This window comes from Strix aluco, chromosome 2 (genome assembly GCF_031877795.1).
Source record: "Strix aluco isolate bStrAlu1 chromosome 2, bStrAlu1.hap1, whole genome shotgun sequence".
NCBI classification, from domain to species: domain Eukaryota; kingdom Metazoa; phylum Chordata; class Aves; order Strigiformes; family Strigidae; genus Strix; species Strix aluco.
In genome coordinates, this window is record NC_133932.1 from 116,450,543 (window position 1) to 116,475,906 (window position 25,364).

A 25,364-nucleotide genomic window follows, 5' to 3' on the forward strand; every position below is an offset into this window, starting at 1 on the left:
TTTTTGTCCTTGAGGAACAGGTGTGCTCTAGCTAATTGGGTCTTGGTAATGAGTAACAATAGCCATATACGGATGGTAGAAGTTTCATTGGTTCCCTTAAATGAGATAGGATGAGTAAACCGGCTGAAAAACATTTTTGTTGTTCAAGAAATTGGCCAAGAGAATCTGCGCATGCTCTGGTGAAAAAACAAGGTGAGAAAGACTATGAGCCTTCCTCCCAAAGACCCCTGAAGACGCCCCCCAGGAGGCGATGTGCAGATGCAAAGATAACATAAACTGCTGACACCAGCCTTTCACACTAACCCAGCCTTACTCATGCATATGTATATTTGTATTAGGTAATCCAATGAATATGTATATCCACACTCTATAAGTTTTTTGTAAAATGTGCTGTTGGTGTGCAAACTTTGTGGAGAAATCCCCTTGCACCCCGGTCGGAGTAAACATACCTGCTTTATAACTCTATTCGAGTTGTAGAGTCTGTTTCTGCAAATCAAAGGACCCATTGATTTTTAACACCGTTGTACAAACTACAGCACCTGAATGTCACAAACTCAATTACTAATAACTTCCCATGTGTTCTGCACAAATTACCACTTATGTTTTCCCTGCCAGGCTGCACTTCACACGTGTATGCCACACAGTGCTGCGTGAAGCTGTGTAAACGGTTCCATCCCTGCCCCATCTGGTCGCTGGATCGTGATGTGTCTCTCCTATAAAACCAGGGAACTGTAGGAAGCCACTGCTGAAACACGGGGGAGTTTCTCAGAGTATCCTACACACCGTGTTTGCTCAGGAAAAGGCATCACTAGACTTTTCCTTTACATTTACCTGATAGTCTAGATGAATCATAGTGCTATGAAAGGTTTTATACAATTACCTCCACAGTTTCTCAAAGCATCCGAAACAATGCAAAACCCTGTGTTCTGCTGCTGAGTGCTGTGACTGATGAAGACTACAGATGGCAGACAGATACTATTTACTGAAAAGATCTTTGAGATTATTTATGGGTGACTGGATTGCTGTCCTTTAAACAAGGCAGAGCTTCAGGAATACAGTTAAATGTAATTTGTGATGTTTAAGTCTGTGTTTACTTACATATTGCATGCACATGCCTATCTTTGAGCATCTTAAAAAAATGAAAGCCCCCAAACTGTGAAATGTAAAATAGCACATAAGAGTGATTTCTATAGTGTCATTTGTCAACAAATTCTTCTGATCTGACAGGCCATGAAGTGACAAGATATAATGGCATAACAGGAAAAGGGGACTTGTCAAGGAAGGAGTGATGCCTTCGTAGTATGATTTTAATGACTCATGACAGTCTATGAATGTCACCACTCAAAAACTTTTTAAGATCATGAAGTCTGTATGTTAGTAAAAGAGGTTAATTTTGTTTAAAAACTGTCCTACTGAACTGTTTCTAATTTAGATGATAATCATGAAAACAGCAAGACTTACATAGCCCATTCTGCAACCTTTGAGCTAAGTTTTATCACATCTCTTAGCTAGCGTACAGCACATGCAAGATTTTTGTGCACCAGCACCCACACAACTACAATATGGATGAGTCACTGCACTGTGCCGCTTGTTACTTTGTTCCTGTGCAGCCTAAAACTCTAACCCCTACCAACACACTTTTACCAGTTCTTACTTCAGTAAGGCCTTTGATGCTGTCTCCTATAAGATTGCCACAGAGAAGCTGTTGGTGTACGGACTGGATGAGCAGTGAGGTGGATTGAAACCTGTCTGAACAGCTGGGCCTACAGGGAGGAGATCAGTGGCACAAAGTCTATTTGGAGGCCAGTGACTAGCGGTGCACCCTGGGGGTCAGTGCTGGGTCCAGTCCTCTTTAACATCTTCACTAACGACCTGGATGATGGGGCAGAGTGTATCCTCAGCGCATTTGCTGATGACACCAAACTGGGAGGAGTGGTCGATGTGCCAGGGGGTCGTGCTGCCATCAAGAGGGACCTTGACAGGCAGGAGAAACAGGCTGACAGGAACCTCATGAAGTTCAATAAGGAGAAGTGCAAAGTCCTGCACCTGGGGAGGATCAACTCCAGGCACCAACATATGCTGGGGGGCCACCCAGCAAGAAAACAGCTTTGCAGAAAACGACCTGGGGGTCTTGGTGGACACCAAGTTGAACATGAGCCAGCACTGGGCCCTTGCTGCAAAGAAGGTGAATGGTGTCCTGGGCTGCATTAGGCAAAGTACTGCCAGCAGGTTGAGGGAGGTGATCCTTCCCCTCTACTCTGCACTAGTGAGGCCACACCTTTGCATACTTGACTGGAGTGCCTCTCCTGTGAGGAAACGCTGAGAGAGCTGTGACTGTTCAGCCTAGAGAAGGCTCAGGGGGATCTTATCAATATATATAAATACCTGAAAGGAGGATGCAAAGAGGATGGAGTCAGGCTCTTGTCAGTGGTGCCCAGTGACAGGACCAGAGGCAATGGGCACAAACTGAAACATGGGAGGTTCCCTCTGAATGTCAGCACTTTTTCCCTGTGGTGGTGCTGGCACTGGCACTGGTTGCTGCTAGAGGCTGTGGAGTCTCCCTGTTGGATAGGCAAAAGCTGTCTGGACACGGTCCTGCGCAACCCACTTTAGGTGGCCGTGCTTGAGCAGGGGGGTTGGACTAGATGACCTCCAGAGGTCTCTTACAACCTCAACCAACCACTCTGTGATTCTGTGATATTACAGAAAAAAGGACCATCTTCCAGGAACTTCCTCATTCACTCTAAAAGACTGAAACTCTCCATGGCATGGACAGAGGCCTGGGTAACCAGGGAATGGCTCTTGTTTTCCACAAACCTACTGTCACCCCACCGTGGCGCCTAGGACTGCTCTCTCCCCAGGGCCTGCTGCCAGGCGAGGTCTCACGGCCAGCACTGAGAGCTCCCAGCACAGCAACCACAGCCCCTTCCTCCCCCCGAATCTCACAGAGAATACCTGGGGCACAGCGGGACACAGCGTGGCCCGGTCCCTCCCCCGCCTGCACCCGGTGCCCACCGCCGCGACTCGACGCTTCCCGCCGCCCCTCAGCCATTCCCGCCTCGGCCATGGCGCCGCCTCAACTGCGTGTGCACGCGCCCGACCGCGCATGCGCGCTGCTCGCCGCGCGGCGGCGGAGTAGTGTTCTCCGCCCGCCGCGCGGGGGCGCTGCAGGGAGGCAGCCCAGCTTGGCCCTGCCCCAGCGCTGGCCCCGCCCCGCCCCGGAAGCGTTTCTAGGTGACGGCCGCCCCGTCCCGGCATCGCTGCGGCGGGTCGTGGCTGCTGCTGGGCGGGCAGCGCTATGGAGCACATCCGCACCACCAAGGTACCGTCGCTGGCTTCTCTCTGCCGGCTGGGTGGTGCTGCGGGAGGGCAGCCGGTTGGCCAGGGGCGCGGTGCCGTTGTCGGTAGCTGTGGGGAGGGCCGGGCCTCTTCGGCCCGGCGAGTCTCTGCCCCGCCGCTGTCAGCTGTGGGCGCGGGCGTTGTTGTTCTCCTTCCATTTTGTAGCTGAGGCCTTCCCGCGGGGGCTCCGGGGCGGCCCGTGCTGTTCGGGGTGTCTCTGGTCTCGGGTGCCAACGGGGGTGCTTGGCTCAGGGGCTTCCCCCGGGTCCTGCCGCCGCAAAGCGGTGGGCACTGCCCTTCTTGGCTGGCCCCCCCCCCCGAGACGAGGAGCTGGAAGGGGTGAAAGCTCCCGCGGGGCGCTGGGTGTGTGCGGCCCCGGTGAGGCTCTGCTAGAATGAACCGTCTCGTTAATGGGGGGAAGAGGCAAAAAATTCTCCTGGTCTAACGGGTTGTTCAGTGGGGTGGGGAATAGAAGCAGCCAGCTGGGAGAGGGGTGTAGTTGGCTTTTGTACCTGGGATGTGGTTCCATGCAGTTTTTTCTAGATGTAGAAGCAAACAGGCTGTGAAAGCAGCACTTTTTTTTTTCCTTCCTTTTAAAGATTCTGGCGTGTGTTGTTAGGAATGCAAGCTATCAGTGTATGTGCAATGTGTGAGGCTGTTCAAAAAAATTAGCTAAGCTGCAGCTGACACTTTAGACTCTTTGATTTGTCTGGTTTTAGTTTGTCCTTTATTACAAAGATGTAAAAAAGACAGAAGTCTGTCTTCTTTTGTTAAATAATTTTTAAGTCACAGCTTTTACATTATAAAATTTCTGACAGCATTTTTGTCATCTTGCTTATCGGCCCTGACTGCAAAGGCTGCTGAAAAGCCAGCCGCTCTTTGTTGGGTCCTGGAAATTTTCAAGTGATTAGTTCCCTACCCTGGTGGTCTGACTTTGAACTAGACTTAGAGATGTGTGGAGAAAAGGAGTGGTCATATTTCAACTCCAAATAGTAGGTTTATAACCAATAATTATATAAGGTAACATGTTTTTCTTTTTTTTTTGAGCATTAGCTTATATAAATCTCAAAAAATGTCTATAGCTGGTTTTATTTTTCATATGTATTTGTATGTGTGTATATGAAACAGGAGGAAGGTCTCTGATAAAGCTATTGTTAGTGACACTTTAGTTTACTGGATGGAATAACCTTGCACCCAACTGACAGATTGGAGATAAGGGGTTTTTATCAGCCTATTCTAAACCTGAAACTCCTTGTTTGGGAGCTTAATGTTGTATTGTTACAGTCAATACCTAATTTCAGAATAAAAACTACACTGAAACAAAAGTCTCTTGGTGATCTGAGTAGCTGTTTTAAGTTTCAACCTGAAATTGAGACTAGAAAGGCTACAAGTCACTGACTTTACATCTGCAAATGATGGTGTTTTTGGGCTCCTGCTGGAGAAAAATTACTTCATGTAGCAATATAACTGAAGAGAGAAACCAGCTCTGAACATATTATAAGATACAAGACTTACTACTTGAAGCAATTAATTTCATAATTCATAGCAAAAAAAAATCCATTCTAAAAATAGCAAATTCATGGTAGAAATAACATGATTGTTTTGGTTATAATTGCGATGTTAGCTTAGCTTTTTGTAAGATGTTGGTTTAAAATGCATATGTGGTAGATAGTAATAATTATGAGTTACAGGAAGCACTGTGGGCCCTACAAGTTCAGTGCATGTGTAGGTTCAAGTTGGATCTTATTCCAGCTGTTCTGAGACTTACCTCCTTTTTCTAATCTGACAGCATTTCAGTTTTTTCAGTTTGTTTTATTAAAATAATGGTGAAATAAGTTTGCAATAACAGTGCAGTCTTGCACAAATTAACTGCTGTTGAGGGAAGCTATCATCCCTTAACTTAAAAATCACTTATGTCTGAGAATATATACTTAAAGAGAAACAAATGATGAAAACCAGTTCACAATGTAATAAGTGGTGGTGGTGAAATTACAAATAAGAGTAGTATTGTGGTTTTGCAATAAAGCTTTAGAACAAAAGTGTCCTTAATACTTTAAAGCAAAATGTAGTAGAAAAGACATGATTTTCTTCAGTGAAGTCTGTTTGTATATTCAAAGTCAAATCTGTTGCAGGGAAAATACTTCTGGGTTTCCTACTTATGGGTTTTCTTATTCGTTAGCTTGAGTGCTAGATCCTACGCTTACGTTTGTGAGCCTGAGACTTAAATTGCGAAGGGAAAACTTTTCATTTCAGTGAATGTCATATAGAGTTGTAATAAAAGAATCTTGAAATGATATACTGTAATTGTTTTTGTCTTGGTTTAACTGTTCTAGTTCTAATCCTTCAGCTTTTTTAAATGCAAGACTTCAGCGTTACAGTTTCACCCTTCCTTTCTGTTCCAAGTTGTCTACTGTATTGAAACACTTCAGGTTTTTTGCCTTTAATCTGTAACTCCTGGTCCCAAAAAATTGTCTGGTGACTCTTTCACTGTAAATACTCTATATTATTGAGGTAGCTGTTTAGATTCTTACTGGTTTAAAAACTCACTAATTTGTTAGTGCTAGCTACTGTCAGAATATCACTTCTGACTACTTAAATGATCTCTGTTTACAGATGTGCTAAAACTCCATAGCAGTCTTCAATCTCTTAATCTTGTGAACATGTTCTCACTAAAACTGATGACTGTCTTGTTTTCCTAACTAAGGATTTGCCAGACTTTACTGTTAAAAATTAAAAACAAAAAAAGCTGAGTACTCATTAGATCTGGCTTGCATCAAGTTTAAATGAATTTGTCATCTATGGAGGCTGTATCTAAATTACATTTCAGTTGTCTTTAAGAAAAGTATGTCTAGAAAATACATAGATAATATATATCTGCTTTCAGAATTCTTGCATGTTTTACTTATGTAAGAGGAAGCTGGAGTGCTAATGCCTGTCCTTATCTAACATAGAAATACAGCTTTGAGAATAGCTGTCTTGTAACATGGAGGAGCATGGAACTTCGCAGGCCAGGATTTTGTGGGTTGAACAAAACAGGAGAAGCTTCTGTGCACTTCTCGATTTGCTGGGGAGGTGCAGTGCTGGGTACCTGATCAGTTACTGCTACGGAACTGCCAAAATGAATTCTGTTTTGACTGTGCTGTATTGATTTATGCTACTCTGTATCTGAGCAGTGATGCCTTGCTGGTTACAGCATAATGTAGTTTGAGGTACTGATGCATGTAGCTTCTGATTTTTATTACTTTGTAAAATGAAATCTAGAATATCGTAGTAGTACTGGCTTTTAGTAGATATTTGTGTTTCCTCTATTCTGTTTTGTATGCATAAAGTTGCTTTTCTAACTTTCAAAACCAAAATTAGGCCTTGCTAGATTATAAGAAATACTTGAAATGAAAAGACAATTTTTTAGTGTTTTGTATGTGCTTTTAGTAGATAAACTTGTACATATGAATTAAAAATGCTTAATGTTAGCATAGTAGGTGTGGGGTCTCCTAGTCACCTCATCTGGGTGCTGGTCTTGCTGGTGTGGCAGTTTTTGGAGTTCTGCATTTAATGATGGTAGGTAGCATCAAGCGTCAAGCATAAGAGCTTTAACTTGGCATAATAAGGCAGTACTGCCAAGAAATACAGGAATGCATGGAGATAAGCCATTCCTGTTATACACACAGAATCATGTAATGTTTGCTTCAAATAAAGCAAACTGTGGAGCCCCTGAAGTTATGATCAACAGATAAAAAGCAGACTATCTTGATATCGCTTTCTTTTGAAATTCTTTTCATAGGATTGAGATAACAATGTTGATGGAATACTAGGAGGAGAAATTTGCCCTTGCAAGACTTAGGCTTGAAATACCTGCTTCAAATGCCAGCTCAGTCCTCCTCCTCCTTTCTAGGTGACATTTATCACATTTAGTATAATGCTTGCATTTCATTAGAATTTATTTTGACTATGAGGCAAGGTTATGATCTAGATTTTTGAAGTTGGAGATGATACAAAAAATGATAGATATGTAGAACTGAAGTTGCGAGGACATAATCTTTATGGCTTTGAGTCTGTAGACAGCCAACGAAGCATGATGCTGAGATCAGCTGTTAATTCAGTGCTGGCATCTCAATAACAGGAAATTGTTGGTCTGTGTTTGCTCTACTTTGGGGAAGCAGTCTAAAAGCTTAGTAAGTAATCGTTCTTAATTATTTTTTATAAAACTTGAAGTCCTGATCTCTTACTAGTAAGTCACCATAGTAGTAATGTATATGGAGTAAGTATTCTGATGAGCCTAGCACAGTGCCTTCATTATGCACGTTTGTATTGGAACAAGATATTTTAACTAGTAAGTCTTCTCAAAGCTTATGTGACCATTATTGTGTTCTTAATAGTTTGGCCCAAATAGCTTTGTGTGTGCTGTTATGCTTTCTACCACTTTCAAAATTGTTGCACAAACTGACAGGATTTTGCTTTCTATGCAAAGAAAAATTTAAGTTTTGCTCACCCTCTCCTTTTTTTTCTTACAGGTAGAGCAAGTGAAACTACTAGATAGGTTCAGCACGAGCAATAAGTCACTGATGGGAACTCTATACCTTACAGCAACTCATCTATTATTCATAGATTCAAGCCAGAGAGAGACGTGGGTAAGGATAACAAATGCTTGTGGCTCAAAAGCATTGGTTCTCCAGATACATTTGTTCTTCCTCATCTAAGGTTGAACTTGTTTACTAAAATGTTCATGTAAGGTATAAGCTACTCCACATGCTCTCCTTGTTCATGGTATCGTAGTAAGTTAATGATTTGCAGGTTGTACTCTTGCATGACTCTACAGTTGAAATCGGGTAATGTTGGAAGTGTTTGCTTCTCTTCAAGCTGCTGTAATTTCTTCTATAGCCTTCACTTGTATTCCTGAGTGAATGTGTGGTGGTTTTCTTTAAATAACTGGCTTGAACTGCAATTCAGAGGTAGGAGTGGAAGACTGCTAGATAGTTCAAGCATCAGGTTTAAAATTTCTGCATTAATTTACCTTGTATTTAGATCCTGCCTAGGTTAAATGAGACAGCAAAATCTAAAGATCTAGGTTTTGGTGAAATATTGACGATCTCATGCCCTTTTTCTAGAGTGGTAAGCAGCTGTTTCTTCCCAAGTCTTTATCTCTGGAATAAAAGGATTCAGAAGGAGCTGCTGCTTCTTGGTCACCAGTACCAATGTTGTATAATCAAAGTTCACTAGTGCAGTAGTTTCCATCATTCTGCTCAGTGCCCAGGTGCCACGCGTGGACATCAAGTTCTGGCTTCCACTGTAGCCCAGATAACTGACTGAGTTAGTACCTTAAGTCTATCATCCTTCAGGATGAGTTCTCATTTCCCTGGGTGTGGTTAACTTTTTTCTGTAGATCTGTTTTTCTGGATTACGCCTAATCCTGTGTCCTGGTTATATGACTAGATGCCTCACATGCTTTCAAGAAAAGTTATTCTTCTGTGATTTGTTCTACGATGTGCAATTTTGTACAAACCAAACTGTTAGCCTTTCATACAAAATGGATTACTGGGGAGAACATGATTCAGAAGCATTACTTCTGTCTCCCTGTGCACTATGTTAAAGGGTTTTATTTTGGGGAAATTGAACCTATACTCCTGACTATTGCATTTCTGTAATGATAATGCAAGTACCAAGTATAATTATGGTAACGTCCCTGAGATAATAGTCTCTTTGTAAATGCATATTGAGCAGCATAACTTTCAGATGCCTGTCTAATTCTGATCAATATTTAAGAGGAGATGATTACTTCAGTGATTTAAGTGAAATTCCTTCAAGAACATCTTGTTCAGTTGAGGTAATGTATCTGTGGCTTTCTTCCTATGGTTGAATGGCAATTACTTTCCCATGTATTTTCCCAACTCTTGTGTAGACTTCCCACACAGATAAATCTGTGGAGGGCTTTTGTATATCCATTACTGTGACAGTCTTCTGTTAAAGTGGTTGAAAGGCATTTAGCTGAGAGACTGTCATGTCTACATAATGCGGTGGGTAATACAGGAGGTGTTTTTCTTCTCTCCTATTCATTCTATGGATGTTAAATACTGGTATTCTAACATCTTCAGCATCTTCTGTATCTCTTATGCTTTGAGTTGCTTTCCCTGACTTGCTTTATTTTCCTTGAAAATTCTGAAGTATGTTCCTATAGGACCTTAAAAAAAGAAGATACCTTGTTTGGACCCTGCCTAATTAGATGTAAGCTTGTCAGTTAGCAAAGTTATAGAAGAGGACTAAACAGCCACAGTGGAGTTTACTTCTTGCTTTTGCATTTAGAAGGATATTTACTGTTCCTTACAAACATTAAATAACACCTCAAAGTATGAGGGAAGAGAATAACTAAATTTTGCAAATTAGGCTATCCTGACCAAAATGCCATTCTTGGTTTTCTTCTAAATTTATTTCTTTTTATTACTGATTGACAAAATTAGTCAAAAATCCATATCCAGCATTGCTTAATTTGTCTTTTATCTGCTCCTGTAAATACTATTCTGTTCTCATTTTTCATCAATGTGCTTACGCTGTGAGTTTTTGTATGCTACAGATACTACATCATCACATTGCTGCGGTGGAAAAACTTCCCTTGACTACTTCTGGCTGTCCCCTTGTCATTCAGTGCAAGAACTTCAGGATAGTTCATTTTGTTGTTCCCAGAGAGAGAGATTGTCATGACATCTATAACTCTTTGCTTCAGTTGTCAAGAACAGGTAATACTTCTAAGTGTACAAGAGTTGGCAGTATATGCCTGGATAACAAGTCGGGGCGGGGGGGGGGGTGTGGGGGTGTTGTGTGCTAATCCATGACACTTAGAATTTTTTTTTTTGAAGTCTTTATGTAGAAGTCTTTTAAATGGATTTGGTATGTAAAAAAAATTTAATGACTAAGTATTAATCTCTGTACAAATTCAGAAGATGTTACCTGGCTTTTGTAGGTCACTGATGTTCACTAACAGAATGAGATTCCTGTGTTTTCTGCATTTCTAGTGTTATCCTTAAAATTGTGAATATAAAATCGTATAGTCTCTCAATTGGTGTGTTCTGTAGATAAAATGTTACTAAGCAAATACTAAGTTGTTACTGATTTCATGCAGTTTCAAACAATCTGAAGTTTTGGTGTTAAAATAACACTACCAATTCAGCTTTACAAGAGATTTTTGTCACCTAATATGGTCTTTTGCATTTTCTGCTTTGTGTTTAGAACAATGTAAAATGTCATCACCTGTGATAAGTGAGTAGTGTATTAAGAAAAACAAGATGTTTTGAAAGCTTTTTTGCTTTAAAGGAAATGTTAAAACTTACTGCTTTTGAAGGTCAATAGATGTAATTTTTCTGTTCTTGCCTCCAAAAATTGTTTGTTCTTTTATCTCTTGTGAAGTCTTCTAATAATTCTGCCTTTTGCCTTGTTTAATTTCGTCAGTCTTCATTATGTGAGCTCTGCTTTACCCTCATGGCTTTAGAAATGTCCCTGCTGAAATAGGTCAAGCACACTTGAGAGCTCTCATAGCTTACCTTTTAACTAAGTAGCTATAATTGTGTCAGTTAACTGTATGATAGTTACTGAATAGATACTTGACACTCTTGAAATACTTATTTAGTCTTGCTTCTGTGAGTCTTGAAGCCTGAAACTTTCTTTACCATTTGGGCAGTTTTGACACTTGTCAACTGTACTACCATTTTTGGGGACATTTCTGGGGACAACTCATTATATAGTCTTATTCTTTACCTTTTAGCAAAATATGAAGAACTATATGCCTTCTCCTATAATCCAAAACAAAATGAATCTGAGCAAGTCAAAGGTTGGCAGCTTATTGATCTAGCAGAAGAATATAAGAGAATGGGAGTGCCAAATAGTAACTGGCAGTTGTCTGATGCAAATCGTGATTATAAGGTAAGTGGTGTAATGGAAACATGTTTTGCTCTGCATCTTTTTCTGACTTATCCTCTGACTCTAGTCCTATGGAAAACAGTCTAATACTATGAAATCACTTGGCTTGTGGCATAAGGAAAAACTTACAGGTGGAGAGAGTTAACTCCTTAATCAGTGTGCAATCTTACAACTCTGTAACTGAAGTTTTTTTCAAGGCCTCATTGAGAGAATGTGTGCATGGATGTATGTGTTCTTTGGGATTGTTTCTAGAGTATATGTACCTGTCTGAAGCCCAGCCCCAGCAATTCTGGGGGCTTTGTTATCTTCCCTAACTGAGAAGGATTCTATTTCAGCATTTGCAATGTTGGCTAAGGGAGAAAACAGCTGTGGTGGTGTAGCCGATTCCCAGATTAGATTTCATTTTACTTTGTAGTCTGCAGACACAAATAATGAGGAAAATAATTTCAGTATTTTATGTGAAACACATTCTTAGCATTTCTACTGAAGAGTAGCATTCTTGAGGTGAATGCTAGTATAACAGTGCTTTCCAGCAGTGCTTAGTTGTATAACTTGGATAGTGATTTGTACTTACCTGTCCATGGCTTGTCTCCTCTTCTGAGCTATTTCTGTGTACATATAGAGGCATGTTAGTGTTTATCCTTTGTCTCTTATTTCACCAAACATATCTCAAATTGGATGCAATGAAACTAGTATAGGCTTTGTGCCTTGTACATAAAATTCCTTTTGTGTATCTGTGTATTTCAGATTTGTGAAACCTATCCTAAAGAACTTTATGTTCCCAGAACTGCAAGCAAGCCCATAATTGTTGGTAGCTCCAAGTTCAGAAGCAAAGGAAGATTCCCAGTGTTGTCATATTATCACAAAAATAAAGAGGTATAGTGTGTCTTCCTCTTAATGCAAATGTACTGAAAAGTATTTCTCAACACTTGGCAGTAGTTCAGGGTAGGTAAGGAGGTAAGTACAGTGACTTTTGAGAATGGTATAACTCGTTATAACCTTAAATACAGCTGACACTAGTGGTGTCTTAACAGATGCTAAGGCACTCTAAAAGAAGTCCATAAGTAATGTGTTGATAATCATTTCAATCTCTTAGTTTTCAGAAACTGGCCTTGAGGTTAATTGAAGAGAGCTTTCTCTCAAGTGAACTGTCTTCCTTGATATATCAAGAATAAAATCTGTTAGGTCAAAATGGGGGTTTAAAACAAAAAAACCCAAAACAACAAAACACCAGAAGAATAGAACTGGTTCTTGAAGGAGAAATTTGCAAGGTAAAAAAGAACTAGAGGATGAGGGTTTGGTAGAGTGGTGTGTAGCAGTGTCTGTATGTCTTGGCTACAGGATATCTTTGAAGGGAGAGAAGGTTTGTCACCTTGCGGAGTTGAAGAATTTATGAAGGATGAGTGTTAAGCTACTAGATGCATTTGAACATAATTACTGTTTGGAAGATGCACCTGGTACCTTCCGAAATACAATATATCATTGAAAATTACACAGTGAAAATTAAATTAGATGATAACATGTTGTACTTGCAGTAGTAAAACCAACCATAATTAATTTCATACCAAAAGAGTAACTTGCTTTCCTAAAGTGTATTTTCTTCCAGCCTATATTTTTTTTTGGAATTTTTGTACTTGGGGAAAGTCCATTATGTAAACTGGTACCTTGCCCATGTAGATGAGTCTGAAAAAATGTTTGGATAAACATTTAAACTTAAATTGCAGTTACTGTGTTTTAAAGGTCTGCAAGTGATGTGCTTAAAAAGTTGGAACACCTAATCTTTTTTCAGTTTAGTGCTGTTATCTGCCGAATGAAGCAGTTTGTCTTAGCGTCTTTTTAGAATTATGCAAAGCATTTCAACTACAGGTATTAAACTGATGCTAAGTTGTTCTTTGTTTTCTATGGTAGGCTGCAATTTGCAGATGCAGTCAACCTCTCTCAGGTTTCAGTGCCAGGTGCCTGGAAGATGAACACATGTTGCAAGCCATCAGTAAAGCAAATCCTTCAAATCGCTACATGTATGTCATGGACACCAGGCCGAAGGTATGTACTTCAGGTTCTATAGACTAGTCTGTCTTCCTGAACACTAGAGTGCAGGGATACTCTGTGGTTCTGAAAAATTTGGAGTTAAATATGATTCCATCATGGGCAAAAGTATTTTTTTAAAGGTAAGGTTAGGCCACTCTATTCAGGCATCTAATAACTTCCTTTCCTAAAGAAGTTGAACCCCTCTCAGGACTCGGCTAGTATTCACTGAATATGCTAGTGAACTCTGGGCAAGGTGCATTTAAAAATATACTTAAAACATAGTTAAGTGAATAGTTGAGTGGGACCTGAGTCACTGTGACTTTTTAGAATTCATGAAAAGGTGAGCTGTTTGGGTTTCTTTTAGAATGGGAGGGAATTCTATGTTCTGTGGAAACTGCTATTGCTGTTTGTCTTAGCCAGGAAGGAGTAGGGGAAATGATGTTGTAGCATTCTGAGGTCATACTTCATCACTATGTAATTAAATTGAATTATGCTGCATTTTTGACCTGTGTTGGAATGTGTGGGGCAACTTTCACTTTTTAGACCATCTGCATTTAAATTGGTGTTCATTTCACTCAAATCTTTGAACACAGGAGCTGGAAATGTTAAAGAATTTTGCCAGACTGTGGGTGTGTCTAGGATTGCTTTATTAATAAAACTCACGAGTTGGGCCATCACCAAAGTGAGTTGCAGTGGCTGACAAAAAGCACCTTCTATATATGTGATTCTACATAACATTAGGTAATGCAAAAGTCTTTGGTGTTTTTCCACGAACTCTCAGCTCTTAATTCTTCATCAATTTCAAAAGTCCATTATATTCCACAGCTTCAGCTGATTCTCATCGTTCTGTTCTAATTCTTCTTTTGAAGCCGCTGCTCACTGGTGCAGTCTTCAGTCATCATGGTTACTTACCTTCTTAAACAATCTCCATCATAATTCACCTTTAGACTTCTGAGAAACTCAGGATGTTCTATTTAACATATACTTAGTCTGTGTCTAACACTTAGTTGCCTAGCCTTTCTAAATTGCTTACTCGAAGTTAATCACTTATTTCTTATCTTTTGTTATGTCGAAAACTTAGTACCTAAGATTAACTTTTGTTAATTCAGCTTGACTGGGTTTTAAACCAGCCATGGTACATGCGATAAATGAGCAGTATTGGGGTTGGACTGTCAGTATTGTTCATTGAACGCATGTATCCTATTAATTAAACTTATAAGACAATATCTATTTATTAATAATTCCTGCTATTATTCTCTACATACAATAATATCCTAATAAAATCTTCTAAAAGCTTGTTCCTTTTACAAATTCCCTCCTTTTGTTTCTTCATCGTATTCTTGTGATCTTTGTTATTTATAATTCCATGTTTCTCTTTCTATTTTCTGTATTAAAAAAGAACAACCAATACAACACTGAAATAAAAAATCACACAGACTTTATGATTATAATCGTTAAAAGAGTAACAATTCTATTGGTATTGGCATCCTAATATCGTAATATAAACTTTGTCCACAAGGTGTCGCCCCAGAAAAAATTACAGATCGGTACAGACAAGAAGTAAATGAATTAATACTTTACAACAGACCGTTATGCTTCGGATTCTTTGCGGGCATGAGAATGATGGATCCAAGTCTGTTTTCAAGATACCTTCATAATATAAAAAGATGTTAGCAAAACAGTATAAGGCCCTTCCCATTTTGGTTCAAATCTGTCTTTCCTTTCAAAATTCTTAATGTAAACTTTGTCTCCTGGTTGGATGTCATGAACCTGAATCTCAGGGGTAATTCCCTGATACCAATAAGAGTGATTGCGCATTTGAAAAAAAAAAAAGAATTTTGCAATATAGAAGATACTGTGTAACCTGTTTATCTCCATCCAAAAGACTTGTTTTTGCTGGCATATACATACCTGGCACAGCAAGTATTCTTCCAAATTAAATTTTAGCTGGGGAAATCCCGATCAGCTGTCTTGGGGTATTCCTTATATCCCATAACACTAAATTTAAAACATCGGGCCACTTTAGGCCAGTGTGTTTACAAACCTTAATTAATTTTTCTTTTAAGTTTCTGTTCATTTGTTCTGCTTGGCCAAATGATTTGGGGTGATGTGGAGTATGAAATTGACTAAAAATTCCTAAAGAATTATAAATTTAATTAAAATTGCAGCTGTGGAATGGCTTACTCAGAATTAATAACTTCAGGAACTCCGTATCTCAGAATTATTTCTTTCAGTAGAATTTTTACTACTGCTTTTGAATAATTTTTCCTAGTAGGAAAAGCTTCTACCCATCCTGTTAACTGATCAGCTATCACTAACATGTAAGAGTACCCCACTGTTTTTGGCATTTCAGTATAATCAATTTGAAGTTTTTGAAAAGGAAGGGTGGCTGGAGGTGGTCTTCTGCTGGGAACCTTATATCATACAGAAGTATATTGTCTACAAAGTTTACATCCTTCACAGATTCTTTTGGCTGCTGCATAAATTCCTGGGGCAGCCCAGAGTCTTTGAATCCGGAACGTTAAGCGCTCTGGCCCCCCTTGAGTTTTTTCGTGATGCCATCGCGTAATCAGTAATAAATACCTTTTTGGAAGAAGAGGTTTATTATTGAGCATCCATTGTCCCCCTTGTCGTTGGGCTCCAAGTCGGATCCATTGTTCTTTTTCTTCATCAGGGAGGTCTTCATATAACTTATATCTGGGAGTTTGGATGTCACCTCATGTTGTGGTAGTGATATGATAGACACAACCTGTTGTGCTGCGGCTCTAGCTGCTTGGTCAGCTAAAGAATTTCCTTTCGAAATCGTATCTTGTCTCTGAGTATGTGCTTTTATATAGATGACAGAAATTTCAGAGGGTAGTTGTATTGCCTCTTAACAATTTTTTGATCCACTTTCCATGAGCGATAGTCTTCCCTGCTGATGTTAAGAAACCCCTTTTTTTCCATAAAGGCCCGGTTGTATGACAGATACTAAAAGCATATTTAGAGTCCATATAAACGTTAACTCTTGTTCCAGTTGCATATTTTGCAGATTCTGTAAGGGTGATTATTTCCACTCCCTGTGCACCTAAAGGTGCAGGCAAAGGTCCCACCAACAGTACCTGTGTTTCTGTAGTCACTGCAAAACTGGTATATCTTTGACCTTCTTCATAATAGGAGGAGCTGTCTGTGAGGAAGTTCAAATCAGGGTTATCTAAAGGTTGATCTTGCAAATCATCTTGTGGTTTGCTGGTTTCACTTAATAGTTGAGTATAGTTATGATTATCCTGTTCTCCATTGGAAGGTAAAGGCAATAAAGTAATAGGGTTCAAACTGTTGCACCTTTCTAACTTCAAATTATCAGCTAATAACAGAATTATCTCGTATCGATGTGCCCTTTGAGGAGATACAGCTTTCTCTGCACATTGTTAAAACAAATATTTCCGCTTCATGGGGTGCGTAGATAGTGGATGCCCTAGAACAATTGTCCTGGTTTTTTTTTTCTACTATTCCAGCTTCTGCTGCTATTGCTCTAATGCAAAAAGGAGTTCCTTTAGTTACTGGGTCTAATGTAGAAGAAAAATAGGCAGTAGGTCTTTCATGTGGTCCTAAAGTTTGTACTAGCACGCTTTTTGTAGTTCCTTTGTTTTCACCACAATATACTTTAAAAGGTTTTGAGTAATCAGGAAGTCCCAAAGCAGGGGCAGACAAAAGAGCTGCTTTTAGAGTATTAAAAAGCTTTCTCTCTCTCAGTACTCTTAAGTAATTGGTTCTACTTCCTCATTTCAGGTGGCCTCATGCAAAGGTCTGGCTATTTCACTAAACCATGGGATCCAAGCGCAACAGAACCCTACTTGTCCCAAAAATCTTACCTAGACCAATAACTAAAAAATAGTTATCTCCTGAATTGCCTTAATTCTTTCAGGATCCACCTCTCATCTTCCTGGCTTTAATATAAATCCAAGATATTTTACTTGCTGTTTGCAAAACTGTAATTTGGACAGAGATGCACGGTGTCCTTCTTTAACAAGTCGGATGCATAAATATTCAGTATCTCTAACACACAATCATCCTTAGTTTTACTTGCCAGTAACAAATTATCAACATATTGTATCAAAACAGATTTACTTGGAAAAACCAAATCTTGTAAATCATTTTTCAAAATTTGAGAAAATATTGTTGGGTAGCTAGTGAATCCTTGTGGTAACCTAGCCCAGGTTGTTTTCCTTGCCAGGTAAAGATTAACTGGCTTTCTTCTGCAATCGGGATGCTAGAGAAAGCTCCTGTGAGATCAAGCACTGTAAAATACTGTGCCCAAACTGGAATCTGTGTTAAAATCAGGCTAGGATCCGGTACCACAGGATGTGGAGCAATCACATGCTCATTCACAGCTCATAAATCTTGGACAAATCTATGTTCAGGATCTCTGTCGTATGTTTACTAACTGGTAAGATCGGAGTATTGTAAGGACTACAATATTCCTTCAAAATTCGCGTTTCTAAAAAAAGCACAATTTGTTTTCCAGTACTGGGAATGGCCTCATTAATAGTTGGATATTGTCAAATTGAAGGAGGGGTCCCTCCTTTTGTTTTTATCACAATTGGCTTAGGCGATTTTAACAATCCCACTTCATCTCCTGATGTACTCCAAAGTTCTCTGGGAATCGCAGCCAATTCAAGTGGTATATTATTTAAAGCATTTTGTCTTTTGATCTCTGAGTTGAATTATCTCAGAACCCATTACAATCAAGTTGATGCCTGTTGGAGCCAAATTCCTGAAAAAGGTCTCGTCCCAACAGGGGAATTGGGAGAGATCACAAATCTTCCCCAAACTAATTTCTTATTTAAGATTACAGGTAGAGGGGTAGACAAGTATTATATCTCTTCCCCTACCACTCCCTGTATTATTATTGTTTCATCTGAAATCTGGGGAATATCAAAATTCAATAAAGATACGGTTGCCCCTGTATCTACTAAAAAATTTATATAAATACCGTTTACCTTTGCAGAAATCTGACTGCGCTCATCTACCTTGATTCCAATGGGCTCCATTTATCTTTTAGTTCCTAGAGAAGATGAGTATCTTTTTTTACTGCGAATGAGGCTGAGGGGGTCTGGCAGGTGAAGATCCTCCTTGTGTAGACATGGGTCTCAGTGGGCACTCTCTCTGCATGTGGCCCAAATTTCCACAGGAAAAGCACTCTAGAAAATTAGCATATTGAGAAACAGGAGGAACTCTGCCTTGCACCCCTCTTTCCCCATAATCTGCCTCGGGGAAAATCCTTGACCTCTTCCTCTCAGGTTATAGGTTTGGGTCATTGCTGCAGCCAACAACCTGGTTTCTCTCTCTTTCTCTTTTTGCTCTCACTTTCTCTCAAGTTTTAACCTTTCTTCTTGCTGCTTTTGCTTTTCTTCATCTCTCTTGTCAAAAACAAAAGCAGCAATGCTTAAAATTTTAGTTAATATTTCACCTTGCCAGCCTAGCATGTGTTTCTTAAAATATTTATGTCTAGAGCAGATTGATCTACAAAAACACTAATAGCTAATGGCTCTTGGAAATTGTCATGGGTCATACCCCCATACTTCAGTAAAGTAGCCTTCAGTTGGCCCCAGTAACTGCTTGGGTGCTCATCTGGTCTTTGCCTACATTCCAAAACGTTTGTCCAGTTAGTTACTTTCTCACCTGCTTGTTGGACTGCTTCTATTAGTTGTTGGATAGCAGCCCGATAAGCTCTTGTTCCTTCAGTAGTTGTTAAATTCCAGTCTGGATCTTGCTCAGGCCAGGGATTTAATCCTTGGCCTCTCTAAGCAATCTCTTTTTGAAAAATCTTTTCCCTTTCCTCTGCTTGAAATAGTTCTTGTAATAAAGTTCTCATATTATTCCAATTAGGGATGTAATCAGTGACAAATCCCAATAACAATTGAGCACATTTTTCAGCATCATCTTGTAACCGGGGCATTTTTGCCTGCCAAGCTTCTAAATCACCTTGCTTCCAAGGTTCATGGCTCATGACTACAGTTACTGGAGAGACTTCAGTGGGTGCACCAGGACCCATCTAGGGTTTGGGATGTAATCCAAACGTGTTGGATACATGCCAACACTCCTAGAAGGGAATTCAGTTCCCTCAACTTCAGGAGCTGAGGGAAGTAAACTCCCTTTAGTTTTTATCAAAGAGGTTTTCTTTCTTTGTTGAGCCCAATTATACCAGATATACCAATAATCAATATCTTGACTTCCAGAGTCTTCCAAAATTACTCTTAAAAAGTTTTGCATATGGGGTTTAAATGTTCCTTTTGGAGGCCATATATCCATTGGCCCTCCTGCTCTATTTCTTGTCAGGAATGGCCATTCCTCTTGGCACAACATTATCAGTTTTCTCTTCTGTAATGGTTGTGCCAAAGGTATATTTTTTTTTTCCAGTTCTCTAAAACCTCAGCAAGGGGTATCCCCCTTTCAAAGCTTGGTGCTGTCCCCATCTTCTATATTTTTTTTTTCTCTACCTCTTTTTGTAAATTTAAACACAAGAATTTCCCAGTATAATTCTACTTGGAATTACCCATGCCCAAGTCTCTTAGGTGAACTCACCTGGTATTTCTTTGCCAGCAATTCGAGTGTGGGTAATGGGTTTGTCCAGATGAATACCTGGCTCTTCCTCTCTTGTGTCCTAGAGTCCCATCTGGGTCGCCAATTTCTGCTAAAGAATTTTGCCAGACTGTGGGTGTGTCTAGGATTGCTTTATTAATAAAACTCACGAGTTGGGCCATCACCAAAGTGAGTTGCAGTGGCTGACAAAAAGCACCTTCTATATATGTGATTCTACATAACATTAGGTAATGCAAAAGTCTTTGGTGTTTTTCCACGAACTCTCAGCTCTTAATTCTTCATCAATTTCAAAAGTCCATTATATTCCACAGCTTCAGCTGATTCTCATAGTTCTGTTCTGATTCTTCTTTTGAAGCCGCTGCTCACTGGTGCAGTCTTCAGTCATCATGGTTACTTACCTTCTTAAACAATCTCCATCATAATTCACCTTTAGACTTCTGAGAAACTCAGGATGTTCTATTTAACATATACTTAGTCTGTGTCTAACACTTAGTTGCCTAGCCTTTCTAAATTGCTTACTCGAAGTTAATCACTTATTTCTTATCTTTTGTTATGTCGAAAACTTAGTACCTAAGATTAACTTTTGTTAATTCAGCTTGACTGGGTTTTAAACCAGCCATGGTGAGGGCTCTACGGGCGATAAATGAGCAGTTTTGGCGTTGGACTGTCAGTATTGTTCATTGAACGCATATATCCTATTAAACTTATAAGAAAATATCTATTTATTGTTCCTACTATTATTTTTTACATACAATATCCTAATAAGTCTTCTGAAAGCTTGTTCCTTTTACAGAAAACAAGGATGTAAAGTGAAAAACTTACACTGCAGGATCTGTACTTATTTTCAGCAGGGTTCAGCAGTAGGTTGGTCTGACAGACTGGAACTGAGTCAACTGTGGGTTTTTATAGTTGTAATTTTTGTAGCTGCAACAATTTATTAGCTGCTTACCCCCAAAATTGACATTTTTAGGATGCCTGGAAAGTGCATGTGTGGTTAAGTCTGGGTCTTACTCTTTCCTTTTTAGCTTAATGGCTTTGTAGTGTCTTTGCTCAGAAATATTTGGAAATAAGTAAAGGCTTGTTGGTGGGAATGTGGAGGAGAATAGGAAATTATTAAATTATTAAATGCATTACTTGTATGTGTCAACTCTAAATAAGTTGCTTCTGTGTACCATGCCTTTCTTATGCTTGAATGCTTTTAGGCTGGTTTGCCACAAACTGTTAACTTGTTAAGATCTGTTTATAGTATGTACTCTTCTGTGGTTTTTGCCAGTGTATTCCATTGAAATTGCATGACTTTTATTTCTCAGTTTGAGATTTTTATTTCAAGTACTCGTTTTTCAGTATTCTTATTTTGCTTTTTCAAGCTTAATGCAATGGCAAACAGAGCTGCCGGGAAGGGCTATGAGAATGAAGACAACTACTCTAACATTAGGTTCCAATTTGTTGGCATTGAAAATATTCATGTAATGAGATCCAGCTTACAAAAACTTCTGGAAGGTATGTTCTATCTGTACTATAATAATAATATATATATTATTATTATAATATATATATTCTTAATATATATTCTTAATATATATTCTTAATATAATAATATTAAGAAAAAATAATTTTTCTGAAGTGTTTAATAATAGCTTACACAAACTGTATTGATATTTCTATATTTTATTCCAGCTCTACATTTAGTATTAGCTTTCTGAGCTCTGTGGTAATGAGTTACTTTAAACTTTTACCTTTAAACTGAAAACCCAATGAATGGAGTTGTTTTGAAGAAAATTAACTGAGTGGCATGTATGTCTTGAGTGAACTCGATTAGTATGTCAGTGGCTTGTGGGAAAGACTCTTGTGTTTTCCAAGTATACATGCATATATATACACACATGTGTAACAAATGCACAAAACAGTGTGTGTCTGTACATACATTTTCATATATAGAATACTGATTCTTCAAGGAGCGTTTAGTTTCACAGAGTTCACAGTTAGCATATGGTCTGTGCAAAACTTGAGCTCTTTGGTCTGGCAAGCCACTTCTGTGCTTGTAGGTACATCTTAAAGTGTTTGTAGAGGGTGGGGCAGGGGGAAAAATGAACCACTTCACCATACCACTGCCTGCTACATGGTGGTGAAAATGGGAGAGGCAGATGTCTGTTAAACAATTATGTTAATAGTTTGTTCAGGTAAACAACTGAAAACAAATTTAAGACACTTTGTGGAGTATTAATACTGAGATTAGAGTACAGTGCCAGAAGTCAGGCTTTCACACCTGACAAACAATACATATGTATGTAAGTGCTTGCCTGGTAGAATTATGCAAATATTTCCAGTCATGGAGAAGGCTTACACTTGTATGGAAGCCTATTTTGATGAAGATATTCTGGCTACATTGGTCAAGAAATCTTACAGACTAGTGATGTAGTCTTACTTCAGGCACTCCGTATGGAATACTACTGAGTTTTGATAATACATATTTTTGTGGTTTTTCCTGCACATACTTGATTGAATTGAAAGATGAGCAGCGTGAGCCTGAACTTCAGTTTTTAAGTTTGGGATAATCCCTCTCTCATTTGCTAATATCTTCTTCAGTTCCAGAAAACTAGCTAATAAATCTTGACTTTTTTTTTTGAGGCCTGCTCCTGTGTAATAATGTCTGATGCAGAAGTGTGAGCATCACACAGTTAAACTTCACAGACTTCATATTCCTTCCAATTGAGTTAACATCCTACCAACAGTACTCAAAAAAAAAAATCTTTCTATAGCTTTCATTAAGGATGGAATATGTTTTAGGTTTTTCCTTGTATGTAGGATTGGTTTATTTGAAGATGATTGAAACAAAATCATGAGTAATGTCTATAGCTGTTCTCCAGATTAGGTTTTGGGGTAAATGAACATAGTTGCTCTACCTCAGTTTAGTCTCTGTAATTCACTAGTGTTTTGCTGAATGTCAGTCTAGAAGTAGAAGCATCTTTAGGAGTAGGAAGGACCCTTAAAATTTAGGGAGGTATGCAATAACTTACTTTTCAGACCCCTGTAAGAATGTACCATCAGTGGGGTGATCAGGAAGGAAACACTATGAAAATGGCTCATAGCTTAAAATGAGGAAAATGCCATTGAACTTCTGTCTACCAGCTTCCCCTAGACATGCTGAACTGAATGTTCTCAAATCAGGACTGTGATACCAATGACCCTATTCTTTCAAGAGCCATTGTAACAGACTGTCCTCAGTTTTATTTATAGCAAACAACTGTGATTCATTCTTCAGCATGTGTTCAGACAATCTCCTAGGCTCTTGGTTTATCTTCCTGATTTTCCTTCAGTCTAACGATTCCATTTGCAAGCAGAATGTAAGACATAATCCTGCCTAATACCCTTTTTTAAAGGGACTACACCATGGAGCATCCTAGGGGCATTTAGTCTATTCTTCATCTTGGCTTTAGTTGCTTTTTAAATACCTTGCATGCAGTGAAACAAGACTTTCTAGAATAGTTTTCTCCAGTGTGGACATGACTGCTCCCCTGATGGGCAGACTGCATATCTGTACAATACTAATGGAGGACTCTTCACATAGGCTAAATCTGTGGCTGTGGTATTAAAGTCCTGTTCTTACCTATTCAAAAATATGCTATTACATGTCAGAAAAGATTGAACTCTAAGCAGAAAGGTTTTGCATGTGTCAAGAAACAGCATTTCTGCAGGAAATATTTGAGAAGAGGCTCAATAATAGCTGCTGTGGTCTGCTGCATGTATTTTGATGATGGAAGTGTGTTAACTAAGGTGGTTTTTGTAGTTTACGTGGAGTGTCTATATGGGGGATGGGGTTGTTTTGGTTTCATTTATTAAAAACAGCCTCTGCCCTCAACCTACTGTTCTTCAGTCACCTCTAGTCAAGAGGTTCTAGTCACCTCTTAGACTGCTGCTGGAGGCATTGGTAGTAGTGTGTATAAGGATAATCAAGCAATAGAACATTGAGATTTTGGGGCTCATATGCATGCAAGGCATGCATTTCTATGGTGGGATCCATGTAGTCAAAATTATACTGAATGGTAGTTACTGTGAAGTAGCTAAACATTTTAGTGGTACCATAAATCATCTTTGACCCTTTTAGGGACCATAAGGGACTCAAAATAGTGGGGTTTTTCTGGCATATAAGTGTCAAAACAGTGTCAATGCAATTTCTTTATTTCGTCACTAAGTAGTGTAAAAATGTCTGTGTTGATTCACAGAAATGTAAAGTAATTCTTTGGGCTTAACATATGTGTTCTTGTCTCTGCCTTGGTTTATAAAAATACAGAAATCTAGCTAGAAGGGAGAAATACTAGTGATGAAATATTTCTACCAAGCTGAAAATTCTGATCAAAAGCAGATTTTGACAGCGGTATCTGGGTGAAAACAAACCGAGGGCTGGAAGCCTGTTCATTTTCTAGCTGAAAGCTTGTGCTTTAAACCATAAGCTACAGAATGTAGGGGTAAGCAGCCATGAATAGTGCCTCTAGACATTGCCTTGTCCGTCCAATCCCTTCCCTGCAGATGTTTGAATTTCTAGATATCTGTAAATATTTTTAGTTTCTTTTCTTTACCATAGAGTGGCAGACCTGTTCGTGTGCTGTTGTGGTTGAACAGGTGTATGGAACCACTGGTGTAGAGAGAGTGTGAGCTAGCTGAAAGCATCCAGTTGTTCTCAGCTGATTTCTTCCATGTGCTAGACCTTTCTGAAGCAGAACTCTTGCCTAACAATGCTATCTCTTTCAAAGACCAGAGAAAACTAGCACAGTTTTTGCTTCTTCTACTGATATTTACAGACTAACCTTTAAAACTAGGTGTTGTTTCCAGGAGTTTCTTCTTGTGTTGTTACCTCATTGTGCTACAGTTTGCTAGATCTTTTTCTATATGACGAAGATCTATAGGCTTTAGAAAAGGTGCTGTGAAAGTTATTTGGAAGCCTGTCTTTGTTAAAGCATTCAGCAGCAACTGGCATGACTCTTCCTGAGCAGTGGGGAGTATACTAAAACTTCTATGGCTGAAAGCTGAGAAACATGTAGTGCAGATACAGGAAAGGTCTGTGAGGCAGTAGTTTGAGTTTATAGCCTTTGTTACATCAGAGGGCATGGCTGAACATGAAACTGTGTCACAGAATGACTTACTGAATTTTGTTCTCCACTTCCCTACTGACTCACTTCCTCCCATAGTCAGAAATAAAGATTATTTTCCAGCTGCTGTATGAATATCCCCACTTATAGCTTTTGGTTACATGGCTACAATGTTTTCATTTGGTGCCCACTAGTTTAGAATCGTGGAATCATTTAGTTCAGAAAAGACCTTTAAGATCGTCAAGTCCACCCATTAAGCTTGGTAGAAAGTAGGCTTCTGCTGTGGCAGGGACATGTAATTTTTGTAGATCCCAACTTCAGGTATCTTCTCTTAGAATCACACATAGCTGAAACTATATTAGCCAGCAAATATTTATTTTCCTATTGCCAGAAGCTTGTCATGTGTGGACAATAATGTAGCTG

General features: G+C 39.2%; 1 protein-coding gene across 2 annotated transcripts in view; it reads left to right on the top strand.

The window, feature by feature from the left end:
• Positions 1 to 3,195: 3,195 nt before the first annotated feature.
• The window catches only part of MTMR6 (myotubularin related protein 6), a 35,104-nt gene continuing 12,935 nt past the window's right edge, over positions 3,196 to 25,364 (top strand). The window contains exons 1-7 of one of the 2 annotated variants that reach the window (XM_074815992.1): positions 3,196 to 3,322; positions 7,851 to 7,967; positions 9,905 to 10,067; positions 11,090 to 11,247; positions 11,992 to 12,120; positions 13,153 to 13,287; positions 21,222 to 21,354. In XM_074815992.1, coding sequence (XP_074672093.1) covers positions 3,299 to 3,322; positions 7,851 to 7,967; positions 9,905 to 10,067; positions 11,090 to 11,247; positions 11,992 to 12,120; positions 13,153 to 13,287; positions 21,222 to 21,354 — 859 coding nt within the window. In that variant the 5' untranslated portion in view covers positions 3,196 to 3,298. Of the gene's footprint in view, positions 3,323 to 7,850; positions 7,968 to 9,089; positions 9,161 to 9,904; positions 10,068 to 11,089; positions 11,248 to 11,991; positions 12,121 to 13,152; positions 13,288 to 21,221; positions 21,355 to 25,364 lie in introns of those variants that run through there. The other variant, XM_074815993.1, reaches the window with a different exon arrangement.